This window comes from Patiria miniata, unplaced genomic scaffold, assembly GCF_015706575.1.
Source record: "Patiria miniata isolate m_02_andy unplaced genomic scaffold, ASM1570657v1 HiC_scaffold_23, whole genome shotgun sequence".
NCBI classification, from domain to species: Eukaryota; Metazoa; Echinodermata; class Asteroidea; order Valvatida; family Asterinidae; genus Patiria; species Patiria miniata.
Window position 1 is genome coordinate 8954344 of NW_024037062.1, and position 23744 is coordinate 8978087.

General features: G+C 41.0%; 2 protein-coding genes across 4 annotated transcripts; one reads left to right on the top strand and one right to left on the bottom strand.

Moving 5' to 3' along the window:
- Window positions 1-291: 291 nt before the first annotated feature.
- Window positions 292-6992, bottom strand: LOC119731262 (caspase-6-like). 2 transcript variants are annotated; one of them, XM_038204395.1, is made up of 6 exons: window positions 6855-6992; window positions 5221-5514; window positions 3988-4223; window positions 3478-3656; window positions 1985-2138; window positions 292-614 (listed from the first exon to the last, which is right to left on the bottom strand). In XM_038204395.1, exons 2-6 carry the CDS (start codon window positions 5445-5447, stop codon window positions 382-384), a joined length of 1029 nt encoding a protein of 342 aa, XP_038060323.1. In that variant the 5' UTR covers window positions 5448-5514; window positions 6855-6992; the 3' UTR covers window positions 292-381. The 2 variants fall into 2 exon arrangements, with proteins under 2 accessions (XP_038060323.1, XP_038060322.1); XM_038204394.1 differs by having other exon boundaries at window positions 6707-6992.
- A 61-nt stretch (window positions 6993-7053) lies between these two features.
- LOC119731261 (glyoxylate reductase/hydroxypyruvate reductase-like) lies at window positions 7054-22800 on the top strand. 2 transcript variants are annotated; one of them, XM_038204392.1, is made up of 9 exons: window positions 7054-7142; window positions 7475-7566; window positions 8837-8967; window positions 9905-9977; window positions 17844-17960; window positions 19382-19572; window positions 20348-20483; window positions 21181-21311; window positions 22492-22800. In XM_038204392.1, the coding sequence occupies exons 2-9, from the start codon at window positions 7490-7492 to the stop codon at window positions 22611-22613; spliced, it is 978 nt and encodes a 325-aa protein (XP_038060320.1). In that variant the 5' UTR covers window positions 7054-7142; window positions 7475-7489; the 3' UTR covers window positions 22614-22800. The 2 variants fall into 2 exon arrangements, with proteins under 2 accessions (XP_038060320.1, XP_038060319.1); XM_038204391.1 differs by lacking the exon at window positions 7054-7142 and having other exon boundaries at window positions 7324-7566; window positions 22492-22799.
- Window positions 22801-23744: the final 944 nt, after the last annotated feature.

Below are 23744 nucleotides of genomic sequence, written 5' to 3' on the forward strand. Positions count from 1 at the left end.
GACCAATGGTTAACTAACGTTTGCCCGAACTCTGTCTAGTCGACGATGATTGACTACGCTAGTCGACTATTTGGAACCAGGCTTCTGGGGTTGGTTGCTTCGCTGGTAACCAATAGCCGCGCGCGTGCATAACGCTAGCAGAGAGCCAGGATCCAGAAGTTTTGCGATGACATTTTGACCAGCGTTTGACTAGAGACGTTCGCACGTTGCTATTAGTGCGCAGGCGTAAGGTACGTCACAAATCAACCACTAGTCGACTAATGGTCCTTGCCCGAACTTGGCCTACATTATCACATTCATGGGGGGGGGGGGGGTGTGAAATAAGTTGTGTTGGGCCTAGCAAGCCACAGACTACTCTAATTGGGTTCGAACCCCGTACCATTATTTTGGCGTGAACACCAGTTGCTTCGTCAGCATGGACATGAAGCAGGGGATCTGTTTCTTGCCGATCATGCGCGGGTCCAGGCATCGTTCCACCGACCGTTGGGCAACCAGTCGGTTGACCACTGTCAGGATGGTCGTGAACTCCATGGTGGCTCCGTACTGCTCCATGACTTGGCTCAGGGCCTGGATGAACCAGGACCCCAGGGACGTGTCTCGATGCGAGTAAAAACCTGCAACGATGAAGAAAAATGTCACTGATTTCAGGTGAGAAAACGAACAAGACTAGACCTGGACCAGTCAAAAGGCCGGTTCGCACTCGGCGCAAAAGCGAATTGGCAAAACACACTTCAACACTGGCAAATTCTCAGTGAATGTTTTTTTGAGGTCAAATATGAACTGGCTTCAAGTCATATTCTATACAATTGACTCGGAATGGCTATTTACTTGAAGTATTTTTCATGTATCTGGTCAACGAAATAAGCTGGATGTAAATAAGGGGAATAAATGTGAGCTTGGCTGGTTTTAAACACTATGTTTAAGACCGGTTGGAGTCTGGATGCTGATAATTACCCGAGCCGAAAAACTGACTCATTGGTAGTATTGCGCATGCCTAAGTATAGATTGTGAACATTTAACCAATAAAAGGGTAAAAGCCTAAAAGGGGCCGGATTTCATAGGAGTCCAAATGTGATGTGACATTGGAAAAGTGTTTAAAGGGAATGTACATCATTGGCTTTTGCTGTAATTTTCAGAAATGAACTATTTGAGGGGTTAGTATAAAAGATAAAATATTGTTACACTGACATGTTTGAAGTTTTGTGTTCGAAAATGCTGGAAATACCAAGAAAAACAAAAATGTTCAAGTAGTCTGGTTCCCTGACTCCACTAAAGATAAAATGGATCCATTTATAGATGATGGAAAATTGTAAGGTAAGGAAATTAATCTAGCTGACCTGCACCCGTTCATGAACATGTAACCAATAAGCACACAAAATTTGGACTGAAGAAATGGTAAATTTTGAGCAGTAGTTGCTAAATAGTTAGGTTTTTCCAACGGTGGTCGGCCGACCACTGTTGGAAATGTGTACAAAAATACCATTTTCTTTAAAATGACTTCACACCAGGTGCCATAATTTTACAGGATGCTTTAGATTGTCTTTTACCAACATCCTAGCAAGGTATTTCGTAAAAACTTGGTAGTTTTATTTTTCGATGTTTGCAAATGTTGTATATTCCCTTTAACACCAGCCAGCCGGTGTTTTATCAAACGTTTAAAGCCACCCGTGTGACAGGCTCTTGACCAATAGGAATTGGTAAACTGTCTTGGGTATTTATGAATAGCACATTAATTGGCGTTACAGTGTAATCCTATACAATAGCACTGCCCAGCTCTCTTCAGCCTACAACCAGGCTAAGTCACAAGTGAAAGTCAGTCAGTTGGGCACAAAGAGGACACTAGGCTGGCCCTCTGGGACCAGCACGAACAACTTTACTCATAAACACCTTACAATTTTGACTTAAATAGGTAACTCAATCAAAAATAATGCAAGTTTAAGTTCGCAAACTTGTCAAAGTTGTGCGATTGCTTGTTTGCACCTACCTTGTGTAACAGAGTAACATATGAGCATGTCTGCACCGGCCGGCACCGTTAGGGTGGGTCCGCCATCCACAACCGTGTAGCCATAAGAATCAGGCTCATCCTTATCAAGAGCGTCCGTTTCCAGACCTATTTCATGCTTATCCCCTCTGCAGGCCTACAGAAGAATTAGAAAAATAAAAGCAGAATGAAAAAAAAATAATTTTCAGTACAAAACCGCAATAAATCAAGCAGTAATTACCCCTAACCCTCCTCAATTTTCCAAAAACCTCCTGGTGGTTTTCAGGATTGAGGATTGAATGGTGTTTGAGAAACGTGAGGATTTTGGAGGATTGAGGATTGAATAGTGTTGGAGAAACATGAGGATTTTGGAGGATTGAGGATGAATGGTGTTGGAGAAACATGAGGATTTTGGAGGATTGAGGATGAATGGTGTTGGAGAAACATGAGGATTTTGGAGGATTGAGGATGAATGGTGTTGGAGAAACATGAGGATTTTGGAGGATTGAGGATGAAAGGTGTTGGAGAAACATGAGGATTTTGGAGGATTGAGGATGAATGGTGTTGGAGAAACATGACGATTTTGGAAGACTGAGGATGAATGGTGTTGGAGAAACATGAGGATTTTGGAGGATTGAGGATGAATGGTGTTGGAGAAACATGAGGATTTTGGAGGATTGAGGATGAATGGTGTTGGAGAAACATGAGGATTTTGGAGGATTGAGGATGAAAGGTGTTGGAGAAACATGAGGATTTTGGAGGATTGAGGATGAATGGTGCTTGAGAAACATGAGGATTTTGGAGGATTGAGGATGAATGGTGTTGGAGAAACATGAGGATTTTGGAGGATTGAGGATGAAAGGTGTTGGAGAAACATGAGGATTTTGGAGGATTGAGGATGAAAGGTGTTGGAGAAACATGAGGATTTTGGAGGATTGAGGATGAAAGGTGTTGGAGAAACATGAGGATTTTGGAGGATTGAGGATGAATGGTGCTTGAGAAACATGAGGATTTTGGAGGATTGAGGATGAATGGTGTTGGAGAAACATGAGGATTTTGGAGGATTGAGGATGAATGGTGTTGGAGAAACATGAGGATTTTGGAGGATTGAGGATGAATGGTGTTGAAGCACATGAGGATTTTGGAGGATTGAGGATGAATGGTGTTGGAGAAACATGAGGATTTTGGAGGATTGAGGATGAATGGTGTTTGAAGAAGAGGAGGAGTTTGGAGGATTGAGGATGCTTGCATTTTTACAATTTTGAAGGATTGAGGCGCTGGGTATCCTTCATTTGAACATGAGCGCAAAATTTGGAGGATTTTGGAGGATTGAGGATGGTTCCTAGCGAAAGGGCCTTGGGGGTTAGGGATAATGAAAAAGTGTATATCCAACCAATCGTATGATTTATAACACTTCATACATATTCATGAGCTAAACACTATTACTTCATTGGTCAATGTTTCAATGTAAGATTTCTGTTGGAAAGTTCCTGTACCTGTATGAGAAAGATCTTCGGTTTGCCGATGAGCGATTTGCAGTTTTCACCCCTGAAGTAATCAAACAGCTCTTGTAACGGTAGCGTGCCGTCGTAACCATAGATTATACCGTCGTCTCCGTGTGTGAGGAACGAACAGAGAAAACAGTCGGCCTCTGAGTGGTCCATCTCAAAGGCCGCTGAAAAGAAACAAAGGTTGATTGGTGTAATTATTTCTTGAATATATACCATTTCATAAGATAAAATTAAATACGTTGGAAACATCGATACATGTAGCTATTTATTTGTGCTGTGTATGTTTAACTTAAAGGAATATCGCGTGAACTTAAGTTTCTTGTTATAATTTCGGTTCTGTTTAACCAGGATCTAAAGAGGATCTATTAGTTTACTACTAAGAAAGTATCTGTCGTAAAGTTAGAACTTCACATAATTCTCAGTAAAATCTTCTAGGTCTTTGAAGATTACCACAGACACAGACAGATCGTGCGACTTCATATGGAATTTTCTCACCTCGTTCAAACTGCCTCTTAATCTCCGCTATCCGTAGATCCTGAAAGACGACTACCTCAAACCCTAGCCTGCCAAGGTACTTGCGCAGGTTTAGTGCGTCCAGCTCCGTTCCGATCCGCCTGTTCATGCCGACAGACAGGGAGAAGTTCTCGTGATTGAAGACCATGGCGAGTCCTCGTTTCTTATGATCCATACGGTATTGTAGCTGAATCTCATCCGAGAGTGATTCGACAAACCTTGGATATATGAAAAGATGAATAATTCCACTTAATTTTTTGATGTACTTGCGACTGGACTTGTGATGTACTTGTAACTGGACTTGCGATGTACTTGATGTACTTGTGATTAGACTTGTGATGCACATGTGACTGGACTTGTGATGTACTGTGACTGGACTTGTGATGTACTTGTGACTGGACTTATGATGTACTTGTAACTGGACTTGTGATGTACTTGTGACTGGACATAGATGTACTATGATGCGACTGGACTTGTGATGTACTTGTAACTGGACTTGTGATGTACTGTGACTGGACTTGTGATGTACTTGCAACTGGATTTGTGATATACTTGTGACTGGACTTGATGTACTTGTGATTAGACTTGTGATGCACATGTGACTGGACTTGTGATGTACTTGTGACTGGACTTATGATGTACTTGTGACTGGACTTGTGATGTACTGTGACTGGACTTGTGATGTACTTGTGACTGGACTTATGATGTACTTGTGACTGGACTTGTGATGTACTTGTGACTGGACTTGTGATGTACTTGTGACTGTACTTGTGACTAGACTTGTGACTAGACTTGTGATGTTGTTGCGACTGGACTTGTGATGTACTTGTGATGTTCTTGCGACTGGACTTGTGATATACTTGTGACTGGACTTGTGATGTACTTGTGACTGGACTTGTGATGTACTTGCGACTGGACTTGTGATGAACTTGCGACTGGACTTGTGACGTACTTGTGACTGGACTTGTGATGTTCTTGTGACTGGACTTTTGATGTACTTGTGACTGGTCTTGTGACTGGACTTGTGATGTACTTGTGACTGGACTAATGATGTACTTGCGACTGGACTTGTGATTGGACTCGTGATGTACTTGTGACTGGACTTGTGATGTACTTGTGATGTATTTGTGACTGGACTTGTGATGTACTTGTGAACCACACTGATGTTGCCAAACTTTTAACCGTAAAGAATTCCTTAGTTGCACCGAAACTTACCCTGGAAAACGAAAAACGGACGAGCCCTCATTTCTCGTCTGGTGCCCCACCCCTCGCAATGCAGGCCTGCCTAAAGGTAAACTAATAGAATCCGCTTTTGTACTAGTCCTTGCATCTGTGGCTGTGTCATTTCCAGAGGGGTTCTCCTGCGACTCTTTGACTGTGTCCGTTTCAGAGTGTGCATCTGATCCTAAATGGGTCGTTTCTTTGTTTTTGTTTGCAGACATGATTCAAACTCGCAGGACTAGTTGACAGCAGGCATCTAAACCATTTAACAAAAAGCAGAAGTTTAATCTGTAAAACAAAAGAGAAGAAAACCTGTTACTGTTAAACGTATTATTTACAGCATGACAATGGCAGTCACATGATAAATTCGGGCAACTTTTATGGGGATTATTATTATAAATGGACTTTCAAATGAAAAGTCTGATTTTTGACAATTTGCATCAGACTATCAGGGGCGTGTTTATTTCAAAATACATTTCACTTCTACAAATAGTAAACAGAATAGAGGGTGGGGATTTGATTTTTAATTAAGGGACATTTGATTTCCTCATTTGAAAGATTCCCATAACTGGCCATCACTTGTCACCCTGTGCACATAAAAACCCTATGGGACTGGTCTGAAAATGGTTTTCTTAGTAAAACTTTCGATATTTTCCCTGCTAAATTTTACTTGTTAGGACATAATTATAACTTTCTGATGGCTGACAGGTCACTGAAGGGAAAAATTAGTGATGGCCAGATATGGGAATCTTTCCTATTTGAGATTTTATCCCTCCATAAAACCGCACACAAATCCAGGCATCCTCGTCCTGTCGTGCTGTGAGTGACTGTGTGACGGTCTTCATTTTCAGAGCTAGAGGAGGGAGCAAAACCGCAATTAACTGATTAAAGGTAGGCCTACAGTCCATCATTTGTAATCTGTGCATTTTGTTCGTTTGAAGCAACAAAAGTGTTTAAAATCTAATGAAGGATACTGAACAACTAACCTGAAGAAGTTTCAGCTTAGCTTCAGCTGTATATTCCGAGAAAAACAGCATTCTAGGATCTCAATTTCAAATCAAAAGTTGCTGAATCATATTTTGAATTGTTTTGAATTGTTTTGAATTGCAGCTATACGTGATGTCACGCACTGATCTGACGAACTACAGCAACCGCGCGCGTGTGCGTTGTGCCAATGCTTGCGCGTGCTTCGCCGAATAGCAAAACAAACTACTAATTTAAATTTCCTACGGTGCGTCTTAAGACCATGAAGACTAGACGCACCGTAGGAAAGGCCTTCTTTCGTTGATTACTTCAAAACGACGGCTTGCCAGAAAGAATAAATTCACGGGGAGTTTATTCCACTTACTATCTTTCAACCAAGTATGTTTTTCAACAATAATTACGCCAGTTACTTTTCGGATGGCTGCAAATGATGGACTATAGCTTTAATAATAATAGCTAGGCTATCTACATTCATTGACATTCTAAATATATTCACCAATCACCACACGTTACTGTGAAGATCCAGCAGGTTAGTTCTAATGACAACTAGTAGTACTACTAGATCTTAAATTAAACGGTCCATAAGGAAGTTGTAATCCATGTGTAAACATGTGTAAATGACAAATATTTCGAAGATTGCTCACCTCTCTTTGCAATCACAAGTGCATGTACATTACAACCGGAGAAAGGTACTTATGATAATGTATACTACATCGCTGTGCGAATTGTGTGAGACGATATGAATTATGCAATACGTCCTGAATAATTTTTTTGTTGCATGCATGGCGCATGTATTGCATTATTCATTTTTTCTTTGACGTAATAGAATTTGCTGCGACGACATTAGCCTACTTCTACTTCTACAGTTGCGATACTGCCGCCACTGTTGAGTCAGCATCATATCAGCACGGAACAGTCGACATTAAAATTAGGTGGGCCATTTTGACAAACCATCAAGTTCAGTGTAATTAATCGAACTTTATTCGTCAATGCAGAATAATTTTTTTTTACAAATATATAGATGTGGTTTTCAAGTTCGGATCTCGTATTTTGGACAAAAAAAAAAATCCAATTTTGTAAAATGTTACATGTTCATATACCCGTTTAAAAGTCGTCTCGTCTAATTACGGCAGCGATCGAGATAAGAAATGGCGGCGCCCATGGCTCGGATATGCGCTTGATTTCGTTTGCTGCATCAGCAAAAACACTTTTACAAAAGACCAGTTTACAAAAGTCATCTGTATCTTGTCTCTTTTTTGAAAAGATAATTTCCAGAACAATGAGTGACCAGCCACGTTGGAAGATCTACGTCACACGAAGGCTATTGCCAGAGGCCCTTGATCTGCTGAAAGAAAAGTAGGCCTAGGCTAAGTTGTACTTACGTAGCGCATGGAGGAATATGCGTAGGCCCTAGTGTGTCATTGTGTACAGTACAGGACGGGGGGCGGGGCCCGGGTTGGGATCATTTTGTTTGGCAGTCGGTGCATCTGGGAAGGGAGATGGAGTGTATGGGGGGGGGGGGGGCGACGACGAAATGCAAGAGATTTGTCCTTTTGGGGGGGGGGGGGGGGGGTTGAGGTGGTGTTTAGCCCAGAATCATGGACGACGTACTCTTCATCAATATGTTCATTGCAATACGACTGACACATGTGACACAGGTAGTGATGTTACTGTTAGTTCTGTTAAAAACAAATTGACTTTTTGGCAATTTCAGTAACGGAATGACATTATAGACCGCTTGCAGACGCGACCGATAATTGACGCGCGAAGGTGCACGACGCCATGTTATGGGATGTGCATAGATAGATATACGCTTGTCCCACAACACGCTTGTCCCACAACATGGCGTCGCGCCCCTTCGCGCGTCGATTATCGAACGCATCTGCAAGCGGTCTATTCACTAGCCTACTCTTTGTTTTTCAAAATCAAAAGCATGTGTACTCTACTACGGCGGTACTAAATACCTTTTTCAAAAGATTAAACAATGTCGCTATTCTACTCAACCGACTACCTTTCATTTCTGCTTCAATTTTTTTGAAAATCTTCTGTTCATTTATAAATAAGGCGAAGTAAAAAAAAAAATGTTAAGCGTCCCCGCCCGCTTCCTTTTTAGAGGCCGCCTCCTTTTTTTTTGTTTTTTTGGTTTTTTTTGTTTTTTAAAGACAAAAATTGATAAATTTTAACGATCTCTGACGAAAGAAATTGTATTTTTAGACTTTTATACCGTGTATAAAGCTGTGGAAATAGTCAATGAGTCCAAGTGGCGGCCATTTTGAAAAAAGCTGGTAACCATCTTGAAAAATAGCCCGGCCACGTTGTCTTGAAAAATGTGTCGGGCGGCCATTTTGAAAAGAAAAAAAAAAAAAAAAGGGCCTCCTCCTTCCTTTTTGTCAAAGAGGCAGGACGCTAAACATGTTTTTTTTTTATTTTGCCTAACGAGTCAGTAAGAGAGTAAGTAATATGGGCCTGACTTTTTTACATAACATTTTTTTTTTTCAATTTGGTTCCCCATTCCCGTACTACCCGTTAATGCACATCCCTAGCCTTGAATACAGACTTAAGTTCAGTAGATATAGATTGGCTTAAGTTTTGATGCATCTCAACTTTTTTTTCTCGTAACATACAGATGTGATATTGAGATATGGGATCATGATAACGTGGTGCCACGAGATGAACTGCTCAAGAGGATCGCCGGCAAGGAGGGAATGCTCTGCCAACTCACGGAAAAAATCAACAAGGAACTTCTTGATGCTGCAGGTCAGAAAACGTTCAAGCCGTTGAAGGGGCACTAGGTCCTGAAATCCCCCAAAATTTCATGTTTTGGATCGTTTACTTATCATTTTTCAAACATCTGGTTCAAAGGAAACCAACCTAATGTCTTACCGTTCCCGAGAACAGACGAAAAAACCTCGGTTGTTTACATCGGACACGACGGAGTACAGATACGCTTTTCCTGTCGTTTTCACTTTCAATCAATGTACGTGTACAATATGTATACACAGCACCGTGCTCGCGAACAGCGCGCGGTGACCAATCACCAACGCACAAAATATGGTTTCTTTAATACACGTCTGCAAAAGGTGAATCACTTTACAGATGAAATCACAACTAGCATCCAAACAGCTCGAATTTTTGGGGGTCGCAAAAGTGGACCCTGAAATTCGTTCAGCACGCATAATACAGGAATAACACAAAAACGCCCAGTTTTAAAAGGATAGTTGTGTGGATGTTTATATCCTACTTTTAAATGTTCTTTCAGATTAACATCATCTCGTTCAAAGCGCGTTTTGTAGCCCAATTGGGCTGTTCTAGGACCCAGTGTCCCTTTAAACCTTTAATCATTCTTAGACTTCAAATAAACCACAGGGCAACTGACTCCAGGTGCATTATAGATTTAAAGGTGAATAGACTGGAGCGCGGTTTGAACCTGTGACCTCCGGATTGCCGTTCCGGTGCTCTACCAACTGAGCTATCCGGCCCTATGCTTGCGGTTTCCATTTTGTCAGTGTCTTTGTTCAAGGAGCCAAAAAGAATTAGAGGGATCCTTATGTGCACTTTCACCCATAGATTGCTCGTTCAGTATTAGCTGATGTTGTGGGGCCCTAAACTTCACAATCGCCAAATTGTGAGGGATATAATTATTCAGTCTTTTACATATACATGTAAGTTTCTAATTTTCTTCATCTGATTTCAGGACCCAGTCTGAGGGTGGTGAGTTCTATGTCCGTTGGATATGATCACGTAGAACTACAACAGCTGAAAGAAAGGTAAATAAAACCATAAGCATGGTGCAGACACGTATTTGAGCACTCAAAACCTGGAGTCCGAGTCCTCAGTGTTGAGTCCAAGTTTGAGTCTCGAGTTATTCAGGTCGAGTCCGAATTACAGGCATGAGTGTTGAGTAGTTTGTGGTGGTTCCGGCGGTTCTCCGGTTCTAACCGGTCCCAATATGATAACCGGAACCCAGTGTTGTAGTCGTGTACTTGTTTCCGAGTACCGAGTACTGCTGAGTACTTAGGTTGCCGAGTACGAGTATTTGTACTTCCAAGTACAAGAACGGGTCTCCGAGTACGAGTATTTGTACTTCCGAGTACAAGAACGGGTCTCCGAGTACGAGTACTTGTATTCCGAGTATGAGTACGAGTACGAGTACTTCTATTTCCGAATACGGCCATATGGCAAATGGGTCATTGTGTGTTATTGCCCCAGGCCCAGTCAGACCGATATACAGACCCACTCACGGCTAGCTGTTAAATGTGTTTGTCCGGACGTGCACAGAGGAAAATCAGGAAAGTTCGATTTCTACGCAAGCCAACCAACCATTTGAAAACTGAAACTATTGAGAAAATAAGGCTGTAGTAAGTCAACCTATACCATATTTCGAGTACTGCTATTAGAGTACGAGTACTTTGATGATCCAGTACAATTTCGACATGTCGAGTACGAGTACTTTGCTGCCTGAGTACGAGTACCGTCATTTTGAGTATGAGTGCTTTGACATTCGAGTACGAGTACAAGTACTCTAAAAAAAGTACTCGAGTAGTACTCAAGTACGAGTACCGAGTACGAGTACTACAACGCTGCTGGAACCGCAAGTCCAATCTTCCCAAGAACCGGGTACCCGATATGCTTGGTTCCGGCTCAAACAGCATCGGTTCCAGAGTAAATTACCCATTCTCTTTGCATAAAACCCAGAGCCGGCTCCATAACTAGGAGTTCAATTTTGTAAGGGCCTGGGACTTAAACCACACAGACTCACACACGTCACGGAGAGTCTGAGAAATTTTGGAACCGCCCAACAGTGTTGCGTCCGAGTCACGAGTCACTAAAAAAAAATTAAGAAAAAAAAAAAAAATCATAAAAAACTATGCTGTGGATGGGTAGAATGAAAAAAACAAAACCACAGACACACGGCACAATTTTCTATAAATTTATTTCAGTGAAATACCTGGTTCTTTTTGCAAAAAAATAATATTCATTTATATTTTCTAAAGAGTGCATATTTCGTCAGCGACACCACAAAGTAACACTCAAGTGGACTTGAGTTCGAAGTAACACGAAGTAACACTCTATGTACACTGTACACTGAATTGGTAATTTTTGTTTTCACTAAGTAACACTCATCTTTATTTCACCAGTTTAAAAGCTTTTTATTAAATTTTTCTGCAATCCAACAAAAATACGGATTAATCACATTCCTGTCAAACGTTTTAAAAGGTTTTTATCCAAATAGTTTTTCTGTTAAAGTGTTGTAACTTTGTGAAAACGAAAATCATTCGAGCCAGTTTCCGATGTGCGCGTGCACACTTGGGTGTTACTTTGTGAAACCAAAACTTAAAGGGAAAATACAACATTTGCAAACATCAAAAAATAAAACTACCAAATCATTTTGAAATACCTTGCTGGACTGTTGTGTTAGTGAATGACAGTGTAAAGCATCCTGTAAAATCATGGCACCTGGTATACTGTCATTTTCAAGAAAAGTGGTATTTTTGTATCAATTTCCAACGCTGATCGGCCGATCAGCGTTGGAAAAAACTGGCTTTTTTTCAAATACTGGCCCCAGTTGACCATCGCACTTGATTGCAATCGCTTACACACCTATGAACAGGTACAAGCCAGCTAGACTGGTTCCCTGGCCTTACAATTCCCCAATATATGTAAACTGCTGTGTTTCGTCTTAAATGGAGTCAGGGAACCAGACTACAGGAAAATGATTCTTTTTTTTGGTTTTTTTAGCATTTTCGAACCCAAAACCTCAAAAAAGTCAGTGTAACTATATTTGCTATATATTTCCAACCCCCAATTCTATCCATTTCTGAAAATTACAGCAAAAGCAAATGATGTATATTCCCTTTAACCATTTAGCGGTTTTCACGAAGTAGCACTTACATGTACATGTATGTGTACTTGGGTGTTACTTCATGGTGTCGGTGACGATTTGTCATTTTGTTGTCTCATCTGAGTCTCTAACTTCGAGTCCGACAGTGACTCACTGTGACTGTTTACCCAAGTTGTACTTCAAATCATACCATTCGCTTTCTTAAAGCCCGAGTCCATCATTTGCAGCTATCCAAAAAAGTAACTGGCGTAATTATTGTTGAAAAACATACTGGTTGAAAGATAGTAAGGGGACTAAACTCCCTGTGAAATTACCCTTTCTGGCAAGCTCTCATTTTGAAGAAATCAACGAAAGAAGGCATTTCCAACGGTGCGTCTTAAGAAGCACCGTAGGAAGATTTAAATTAGTAGTTCGTTTTGTTATTCAGCGCAGAGCGCACAAGCATTGGAACGACGCACAGGCGCTCGCAGTTGCTATAATTCGTCGGATCAGTGCGCGACATCGCGTAAAGCTGCAATTCGAAACATGATTTAGCAACTTTTGATTTGAAATTAAGATCCTAGAATGCTGTTTTTCTCGGAATATAAAGCTGAAGCTGAGCTGAAACTTTATCAGGTTAGTTGTTCAGTACCCTTCATTAGATTTTAAACACTTTTGTTGCTTCAAACGAACAAAATGCACTAATTACAAATGATGGACTATAGCTTTAAAATTTCTTCATTCCATTTATTTTTTATTGATGCATGTTGTTTAATTGTTATCAACTTTGTGCTGGAGTACCTAAAGAATTTGTTTACAAATAATTTTCACGGGCCCATAGGGCCAGCCAGAGTCCTCTTTGAACCTGACTGGCTGACTGACTGACTGACCTGTGAGCCGGGCAGTGCTATCATGTAGGATAACCCCAGCCAGCCTATCCTGCCAATCCTGTAATGCCAGCCTATCCTGCGAGAACGGAATTATTGTCGGGCCAATTTTTATTCGGTCAATGACGCATTCAAAAGTGAATAACTTTGACATAAAACATAGGAATTTAAAAAAGGAATCTATTTGGGAGATGAAACTTGAAAATAGCAGGAGGAATGCAACTTTAAAGCCCGAACTCCCTAGCGTCTTTTACTAGGAACTGGACCAAGTCCATCAAAATCCATCAATCACTGTGCTTCCAATACAAAACTGTACATGACATAATGGAATCCACCACTGACGCACTGATTGACGTTCATGGACTTGCTACACATGGCTTTTATCACAATACTTGTAGCAGTACAGGAAGCTAGGCAAAATCAATCGGATACCCCTAGCACTGCTTCAGGCCATTAGGCCCAAGTCCATCATACTCCATCAATATTTAGTCACGCCAGTGTCTTTAACACGTCTTGCGAGCTTGTCCTGTTGCCGGGGAACATCTTGTGTTTGACCAGTCACAACCAGTCTCACTGCGTATGAAGCAGAGGGCTCACACATGTAGTATGACATTGGAGAAGTGCACGTGTCGATGAACAGATCCATAGTGGGTGGGACAATGGATTGGTCTCTTCCTCCTTCCAAACGCAGCATGAGAACCTTCTTGTTGCACTGTGTTCCTTGGCATGGTCAGTCATCACATCTTGCAAACTAGGGACAAGAGAGAAGCCAGCGTCTTCAAGATCTGTCAAACCCAGGAGATCCGTCTGTTGCTTCTTTCTGATGAGCCTCAGTTCTTCCAAATGCAGCGTGAGAACCTTCTTGTTGCACTGTGTTCCTTGGCATGGTCAGTCATCACATCTTGCCAACTAGGGACAAGAGAGAAGCCAGCGTCTTCAAGATCTGTCAAACCCAGGAGATCCGTCTGTTGCTTCTTCCTGATGAGTGTCGCTCATGGAATCAAAGTGGCGGCAACTTACTCAGAAACTGGTTTCTGAAGATCTGTGTCATCATCACTGCTTTCGTGGTCATCTGAGTCAGGGAAACTGGGCAGGAGCATGTGCAGTACTTCAGGGTCGACAAGAGATCCTGGTTGTTCGGTGTTTTCAACGGGGTACGGAAGAGTTGAGCTTTCCCTGACCTCTGGGCTTCCAGCCTCCAGGGTCGGCGGGTCAGAGTCCAACTGCTCGTCAGAGTGACCAATGGTTGCCACCGTTAGGTTTTCAGAATAATCATTTGCGCTGCTCTCCATCGGAATCCAGTTGTGCTCCTGAAGAGTCAGTTTCTGGTAACTCAAATGGCACGGCGAGCAGCCCCACAATACGCTGGCTGCAGATGTGCATAATAAGACGCAACCAAAGGATGCAAAAGCACATAATGCTCGGATTAAGTTCAGTGTGTCTTTCTTTTGAGACTCTTCATCTCACGAGAAGTACAGTTGTCACAGTGAAGTACAATTTGTACCTTCAGAAAAACAGTCCAAACTCAGACCACAGCCACATAAGGGAGTGTTCCCACTTAGTGAATTAGAAGCAGAGGTAACAACACTAGATGCAAATAAAAATTCACTGAAGACTGACATTGACATTCATATTGTTCATAATAGGATTTGCCGGCATAATGGCATAATTTCAATATGTATATAAAACTGTTCATGCGTGACAATTTTTATTCAGGGAAGAAAAATTGCGCGGGGGGGGGGGGGGCGGACAAAACGATATTCCCCACTTTATATTGGGGATGTATATAAAACTATTGATGTGCGACATGGTCCAATACAATACCTTACTCGGTGCTCCCATTCGCCTATTCATGGTGCCGCAGGCTATTCCCTTTTTGAGCCTGAACAAAATGTACATTGTGCCAAAAATGTACCTTTTGTTTGCAAAGGTCAAAAGAACCTGCCAAAAATATCTGAAATGTGTAACCATAGGTACATCATGTATAGCTTTACAAAGTAAACACTGTGCGGACAAAGGGGACAGAATCACTTTTGGGCAGGTAATCAGTCATGTCAGGAAGCAATATGACTTACCGGTGCAAACACGGAACATAGTCGAGTTTATAAGTAGATTTATGTCAAGTATGTTTGTGGACAAACATAGGGCTGTTTCGGTAACTTTTTGTGACATTTGATATGTAAAGTTTCAAATTTAAGTTCCATCAAGGAAGGATGTGTACTTCTGTTTATAATAAATGATGGCATATAATAGGTGACTGCATTCTCATAGGGCTTTGAATTATGACGTAACATGTCACGTGATAACGTCATGGTGATGTTACATCAATTTTCATCTATAACACATCACGGTCTAGGTACACACCAACATTCAAGATAATCAGACCTGTAGTTCTGTAGATATTGGCCGTCAAAATATGCACTTTTAATATGAGGTCACATGTCATGTGATGACGTCATCGTGAAGTCAATTAAATGTTCATCTTTAACACACCCTGGTTTAGGTACATACCAAGTTTCAACCCAATCAGACCTGTAGTTCTATAGATATTGGCCTTTAAAATATGTACATTTAATATGACGTCACATATCACGTGATGACGTCATCGTGACGTCACTTAAATTTTCATCTATATAACACATCCTGGTTTAGGTACATACCAAGTTTCAACCCAATCGGACCTGTAGTTATGGAGATATGGGCCTTCAAAATATGCACATATATTGTGACGTCACGGGTCAGGTGATGACGTCATGTTCGGCGCACATCTTCAGATGCTGGTCTAAGTGTGTGCCGAGTATAAAGTCAATCGGATTGATTTTAGTGCCCAAAGTGCCTTCCACGATGAAAACGTGCACAAATGATATGGGGAATGGCTGAAAAAAGAAGAAGACAATTTTTTTTCTATCGAAAACAAAGGCTGTTTCGGCCTGTTGCCAAAACAGCCAATCAAATCTTTGATGTGCAAGAACATGCATGTGGGTCTGTCCACACCAAATGTTTCAACTTCACATCAAATGTAGCTTTCATTTGTAGATGATCATACAACGCACTTTAATATTCTGGTAGTACCGGGGGTCATTTCGTGCCAAATCACCCAATGGGTTAATCACCACCCCCTTCAAATTTGCTCATATTTAGTATGTGGGGTAATTTAGGCTGAAAAGGCTGAAATGTTAAGTTTAAGCGACAAACGGTTTTCACCCTACCGCCCACCAGCGTTTGGCAATTTTGGTCAAAATGGGCGTGACCACCAGTTGGCAATTTTGGTCAAAATGGGCGTGGCCACCAGTTTTCAAATGACCATATCTCCATTATAACCTGTGGGCCATATGTGTTAATCTTGGTTACTTTGGAAAGGTAACATCATAAGGAATCCAAATGTACCATTAATTTTCATGTCAGAGGTATTTGAAGTATGATGACCTTTTGACCTTTACATTGAACTTGAATTTGACCTTGTGGATCAAGTGACCTTGAAACGAACTTGGATGGAAATTATACCCCAATATGTTTCCTACATAATATCCGTGACTTGGGGGTATAATATGGTTTGTTTGGTTTCAAGCTCCTGTCAAAGTTTGCATATGTGTTGCAAAATGTAATATCTCTATACATTCATGCACATTTCGGGGACCAAAAAAAACCCTGCTTTAAATCCACTAGTACACTGCGGGGACAAAAAAATCCCTGCTATAGGGGCCTAATCCACTAGTACACTGCATAGGGATATCACATTTTTTGCAACAAGTATGCAAACCTATGAGATGAGCTCGAAACCAAACAAAAAATATTATACCCCCCATTTTTGGGGGGATATTTTGTAGAAAACATGGTGGGGTGTAATTTTCATCCAAGTTCGTCTGAAGGTCATGTGATCCACAATGTCAAAGTAAAGCTCAAAAGGTCGTCATACTTTAACTTACTGCAGCATGCAAAATAATGCTAAATTTGGATTTCTTTTGATGTGACCTTTCCAAAGAAACCAAGATTAAGAAATTTGGCTCACAGGTTATGGAAATATGGTCATTTGAAAATTGTCCGCCACGCCCATTTTGACCGAAATGGCCAAACAATTGGCGGGCGGTAGCACGAAAATAGTTTGTCCGATGTCACTAAAACTAAGAATTTCAGCTTTTTCAGTCTAAATTACCCCATACCAAATATGAACCAATTTAAAGGGGTGGGGTTTAAACTTTTTTAATTTTTTGGGGGTGATTTGACACGGAATGACCCTGGGCTAAATCCGGCCCGTTGTGTTGACCAGATGCATGAAAAGACATCCAGTGAACAGCCATTCTGAATCAATTAGATAGAATTGTGTGCACTCTGGGACCAGCTTTACTAGACCTGCCTTGTTTTTGAATTTGTTATAAAGTGAACTCCCATTTCCCTTGCAAACATCAAAAAATAAAACTACCAAATCACTTTGAAATACCTTGCTGGACTGTTAGTGAATGACAGTGTAAAGCATCCTGTAAAATCATGGCACCTGGTATACTGTCATTTTCAAGAAAAGTGGTATTTTTGTATCAATTTCCAACGCTGATCGGCCGATCAGCGTTGGAAACAACTGGCTTTTATTTCAAATACTGTCCCCAATTGACCATCGCACTTGTTTTTGTAATCGATTACAAACCTATGAACGGGTACGAGCCAGCTAGACTGGTTCCCTGACCTTACAATTCCCCAATGTATGTAAACTGCTCTGTTTCTTCTTAAATGGAGTCAGGGAACCAGACTACAGAAAAATGATTGTTTTTCTTGGTTTTTATAGCATTTTCGAACCCAAAACCTAAAAAAAGTCAGTGTAACTATAATTTGCTATATATTTCCAACCCCCCAATTCCATCCATTCCTGGAAATTACAGCAAAAGCAAATGATGTATATTCCCTTTAATTGATATAACTGTTTTGTTTTGTAGGAACGTGTTGCTAGGTAATACCCCAGGCGTCCTGACTGATGCTACTGCCGAGCTGACTGTCGCTCTCCTGCTTACTACATCCAGACGACTTGTTGAAGGCACCCACCACGTCAAAAAGTACTTCAGTAAAATAACCAATGTTATCATAAATTCTCCCTTTAAGGCCAAAAAAAATAAATAAGTCGGTCTCTGGTCAGCGCGCGCGTCGATTTTAATCATGCGCGTCGATCTTTTTTTTTCCCAAAATGTTCCGCGGTAGCTCCAACAGCGCCCTCTATTTCCGCACCTCCTCAATTTTTTTTTTACCAAAGAGCACCAAGGAATGGGAAATTGCACCAAGGCAAATGATCGAAAGCACCAAGGCAAATTATAAAGGACACCAATGTACATGAGGACACCAAAAGAGCAAAATAGTATCCCACCTTGTCTGTACAATCCAAGCTAGAAGAAAAAAAAAAAAAGCAAAAAAAAAAAAAAAAAGCTGCGTGGCCGCGTCAATCTGGAACTTTGGTCTGACCAGAGACCAAAAAATTTTTTTGGGCCTAATAGGGCCCATGCAATATTATTTTTAAATCTAATCCTTGGAAATGCACCTTTGTGTCCGATTAAACCCTAATTTAAATTTTCTGTTATTGCCATTTTCAAGGGTATTTAGTGCCTTTTATTATTTCTATGCTTATGCAAATGTCAATATTTATGAGCAAAAGTGTGATGTCATTTCAGGCAGAAACCTCAATCTTACAGCTATTTCAGCACCAAAAAATTGCCAGAATTTTTATATTTCGCTCCCATAAATTTTTTTCTCCTTTTCTTGGTGATTCGTCGTCGTGTCAGAACAAAGCCAATGAGCAAACTTTTCTCACAAATGTTTTCAGTGAGCATATTTTTGAGTTCACAATTTGAGCAGAAAACCCTCAAACTGAACAGTGTCTTCCTGAAATGACATCTCGGCAACAGCGCCCTCAGTTGTCCGGAAAAGCATGGGAAATTCTTAATTTTTTTTTAAGAAGTGCACTTTTCCATAAAATTAACCAAAAAGGGATGTCATATATTATTCATACAATTAAGAGGATAAGAAAGTTACACAAAATGTGTTCCTAAGAAAAATTTACTTCATGGACCCTTTAACTATGAGTGCGCAAACACATAAACCATTAGCCGACTGATGGTCCTATATTAAACCTGCCTTTAATTTGAAAAACCCTCAAAATTATATTTCACCCTGTGCAATCATATTCAGTGGGGGAGTGTGGCCTAGTGGCCAGGGTTTGTGACTCATGATCAGAGGGTCAGGGGTTCGAATCCAGCTGCTGGCCATATGTTGCGTCCTTGGGCAAGCCACTTCACCCCCACTTGCCTCTCTCCACCCAGGAGTATAATTGGGTACCGGCATTAGCTGGGGAGTAACCTGCATTGGACTGGCATCCCATCCAGGGGAAAGAGAAATATTCTCATATGTTTCACACCAAGGAAACTAGAGAAAAAGACGTGTACATTTTGTTTGCTGATCATAAGTCTTTTTTCTCTTTTTTTTCTAGTGGCACTTGGGGATCCTGGAAAGCCACATGGATGTGTGGTCCGGGCCTGTCAGGGAGCACTGTTGGTCTGGTCGGTTTTGGCCGTATTGGGCAAGCAATCGGTCAGCGTCTCAAACCGTTTGGTGTCAAGAGATTCCTGTACTGTGGTCACACTCCCAAGCCTGAAGCTCCAATGTTGCCGGCTGAATTTGGTGCGTAACACTCAGATGTGAAAATTTAACCTGTTAGATCCCGTAGCTGTTAGATCGCTGGTGATTGTGTAGTTATGGGCCCTCTTTTGTTTTAGTCCATAGAATGTTTTATCCTTCCAAAATGATTTGTACAATCTTAAGCAGCCTTCGTTTAATTCTAATGATCCTTGTTTGGTAATTAGTAAAAATACAATTTTGTTACTCATTTTTCAGTTGACACCATATGGTACAACACGTCAAAATCCTGCCCTCTATCCACAAAATCTCTGTTGGTTTTAGACATCGCTAACTGGTTGCGTTTGAACCGAAAAGTGAATTTTTGTTCTAATACAAGAACAGGGCCCGTAACTACACAATCACACTTTTTCCTACATGTACTAATCGTGTGTTTCGTCGACGTCCAGAAAATAATTTTTTTCTTACCAAAAACAAAAGAGCTTGCTGAAACGTGGCAGAGATATGCACCACTCGGGATCATGTTCGATACATGTTCAAATTTACAAGTTCATACCACAAACCGTTTAGAAGAAAAACCGCGGAGAATTATTGTCGAAACAAAAGAAGAAAAAATGGAAAGAAAGAAACAAAGAAGATTAATTCGTACCATTTAAAAAGGTGAGCGGGTCGTACCTGATCACCAAATTAGTCGAGGAGCATGTGAGCAACTCTTATTAAAGCCAGAAGTGTTACTTCAAGTGAATACACTGACATTGTGATGTAGCAAAATGCCTTTTAGAAATTCTTTTTTTTTAACACCTTTTTTTCCCCCCCGTAGTATCTCAGGATGAGCTACTCCAACAATCTGACTTTGTCGTTGTCTGCTGTGCGTTGACGCCAGAGACCAGAGGAATGTTTAACAGCGCAGTCTTCAAGAAAATGAAGAAATCTGCAGTATTCATCAACACTAGCAGGTACACTATAGACAAACATACCCTAGAAAATAATGACAATAATAACATGGTGCTATCTTTCACAATTCATAAGCAAGTCTCAAAGCGTTCTAAATTATTACCCTGTTCATCAGGCCATGAGACAGTTTTTCTGAGATCAGCGCATTCTGGTCTAACCTCACATGTACCGATTTATACTCCTGGGTGGAGAGAAACAATTGTAGTAAAGCGTCTTGCCCAAGAACAGAAAGCGTTTCATAGTTATAACTCCTATTCATCAAGCCACGAGACTATTTTTCTGTAGCAGCTTGAGATCAGCGCAATCCGGTCTCTACCCTCACAGGTACCGATTTATACTCCTGGGTGGAGAGAGGCAATTGTAGTAAAGTGTCTTGCCCAAGAACAAAAAGCGTTTCACAGTTATAACAAATATTCATCAAGCCATGAGACAATTTTTCTGCAGCAGCTCGAGATCAGCACAAGAGATCGAGTCTCTTCTCATTTATACTCTCGATGGAGAGAGGCAATTGTAGTAAAGTGTCTTGCCCAAGAACAGAAGCACCGTGTAATCATTCAGCGTTCGAACCCACATAGCATCACACACGAGTTGGACTCTATAACATTGGACAGCGGCACTCCACATGGGCTAAACTCGATGTTTAAAATTAAAATGCAAAATTGTCACTGTTCTCTTGGTTTGTTTTTTTTGACTTGCCAGGGGTGCTGTCGTCAACCAAGAGGATCTCGTGGAGGCTTTAGAGTCTGGTACCATAGCTCTAGCGGGTCTGGATGTCACCACGCCAGAACCGTTGCCTGTGGATCACCCATTACTCAAGTTGACCAACTGCGGTAAGCAAATTGAAAATGAAGTCTTGGTCCCATACTGGATTTGGATTTTATTCCCATGGCGGTGGCATGAATCAACCCTTAGGAACTTCGGCACTGCTACCCATGAACTTCCAAGCATACATTAGTCTTGGTCGAAGACTGTAGTTGTTTTTTTTCTTCTTCAAATTATAAATACAGCCAGTCCTCACAAGTGTGGTCAAGCAACAGTGGTGTCCTGGGTGCTATTGACAAGATGAATCAAATCAAACCTTGGGAATTTCGGCAGCGCTACCTGGGCAATTCCGAGTATGCCTCACAAGCGCTGTATTCAAGCTAATGTTGCATGTGAGGTACGATTGGAAGTTATTGGGTTGGGTTGCCAAAATACCTAAGACTTGATGTGCCTCACGTTTGCTGACGGTACCCTCTGGCCGACAGCACAGATGTAACCAACTAGTAAAAAGTCAAGTCTGTCACGAACCTATATGGCCCATCAGGCTGGCGTTTATCTCCGGTTTCAGTAGCATGAAACAACTGAGAATATTTCTATTCCACCTGGATGGGATGCCAGTCCATCGCAGGTTACTGCCAGCTAATGCCGGTACCCACTTATACTCCTGGGTGGACAGAAGCAAGTGGGGGTAAAGTGGCTTGCCCAAGGACACAACATATGGCCAGCAGGCGTAATTTTTATTCCTAGGAGGGTAAGGGGCAATGTCATGAATAATTCATGTTTATCCATTAGAACGGACAATGACATCAACAGCATTGTTGTTAGTTACTCAACTAGTTACAATACATTAAAGCATTTTAAAGAACGGTTGTCGTCGAGCTACCACACAGTAGCCTAGTGGATAGCGAGATGAGCTATGGATACAAAGATCCCTGGTTCGAATCCACGTCGTCGCTGCTCATTTTCATCAGCTATTTTTCTTCTCCAAATTTATCACTGAGATAATTTTAAATTAAGGGGAAAATAGAACGAGAACCTAAGTCTTGCAATGATTCAAAGGAAAAACTGAATTATTCATGACATTGCCCCTAACCCTCCTAGGAAAAAAAATTACGCGGCCAGCAGCCGGATTTTAACCCCTGACCCTCTGATCGTGAGTCACGAACCCTAACCACTAGGCCACACTCCCCCCACCACACTGTAGCACTGGTTGTCCTTAAATAAAATGTGATTTTGATCTTTCCATAGTTGTTCTTCCGCACATCGGCAGCGCTACCCTTGAGACGAGGACAGCGATGGCCATGCTGTCGGCCGAAAATCTTCTCACTGCGCTAGAAGGCAAGCCTATGCCAGCTCAGGTTAAATTATAGATCACGCCATATTTGTAATTAAAGATTGACTGTCCGTGAAATTTTCCAGGCTCAACTCAAAAATATGTGCCTTTAATTTGGGCGATTCACAATGCAGTGTGCCACCAGTGCATTGTGGGAGATGGTCGACAAATTCGCAGCGCGGGGCATTTGAAAATGTTAGTTTTTCCGGTCAGTAGTTTCGTAAGCATATGATTCGAGGATCTGTTTGCCCTTTTTTTTTTTTTTTTATCAATATGGTGTTTTTTTTGTAAGGCGTCTGAACGCTATGCCTCAATCTATAACAAATTAGCTCAAGTTATCTACTGACACTCGTTCAAATGGGCCATGTGTTGTGGACCATAAACTTGAAAAATGGACTCTCCACGGCAAACTCTTGGTGGCACACTGCATTGTGAATCGTCTGAATTGCTATTTTCTAGAAATACTGAAGTTATTCACTTTTCATTGGATGTTGAACGAGAAAAAAAATCATGTTTACAACTTGCGAATTATTTGTGGCCCGTGGACTGGTTCCCGATTAGAATCGATAATGTATAGTGATGAGGAACCAGACTATTTGCTGGGCATGCCTGCTTATGCGCAAAAGCAATCCCGAAAAAAATCACCATTTTATTCAAGGGATGTAGACGCCAAAAACGATTTATTAGGAAAAAAGGACGGAAGATCTTCAAATGTTGTTGAATTTTGTTTTGGTGAGAGAAATTTTTTCACTTCCTCAGGTTTTTTTTTAATTTTAAGACGAACATTTGAACCTTTTACAGGACCCATAAGCATGCCAATTACAATTAGCAAACTATTAAATTACCCAAAACAATATCTTGTTATACAAATATAAAACAAAGAAAGTATTTAACGTATACAAATTCAAAGACATAATTATAATTTTTTTGATGTGAAACGCACAAAACGTGGATGAATTGGTGCAACATATTACTTTTCAAAGAAAAATATGTTTCCAATCCACTAAAAGAGTACTGAAATGTAAAAAACGTATTATTAATAATTGAACATTCTATCCTTCAAATTGATTATGTAATAAATCAAATTGAACAGTTCTAAAACAAATGTGTGATTGTTAAAATTCCCATCTTACAGCTGTAGGCAAACTGCCAACATCTCCGAGGAACA

Excerpts from the sequence above, each read along its gene's own strand:
- LOC119731262 (XM_038204395.1), bottom strand. The coding sequence starts at position 5,447 with ATGTCTGCAAACAAAAACAAAGAAACGACCCATTTAGGATCAGATGCA. Across the intron at positions 4,224-5,220 it reads TCCGTTTTTCGTTTTCCAGG|GTTTGTCGAATCACTCTCGG; the intron begins GTAAGTTTCGGT and ends CATATATCCAAG. Across the intron at positions 615-1,984 it reads ATGTTACTCTGTTACACAAG|GTTTTTACTCGCATCGAGAC; the intron begins GTAGGTGCAAAC and ends TCATCGTTGCAG.
- LOC119731261 (XM_038204391.1), top strand. The coding sequence starts at position 7,382 with ATGCGCTTGATTTCGTTTGCTGCATCAGCAAAAACACTTTTACAAAAG. Across the intron at positions 8,968-9,904 it reads GGAACTTCTTGATGCTGCAG|GACCCAGTCTGAGGGTGGTG; the intron begins GTCAGAAAACGT and ends ATCTGATTTCAG. Across the intron at positions 9,978-17,843 it reads CTACAACAGCTGAAAGAAAG|GAACGTGTTGCTAGGTAATA; the intron begins GTAAATAAAACC and ends TTTGTTTTGTAG.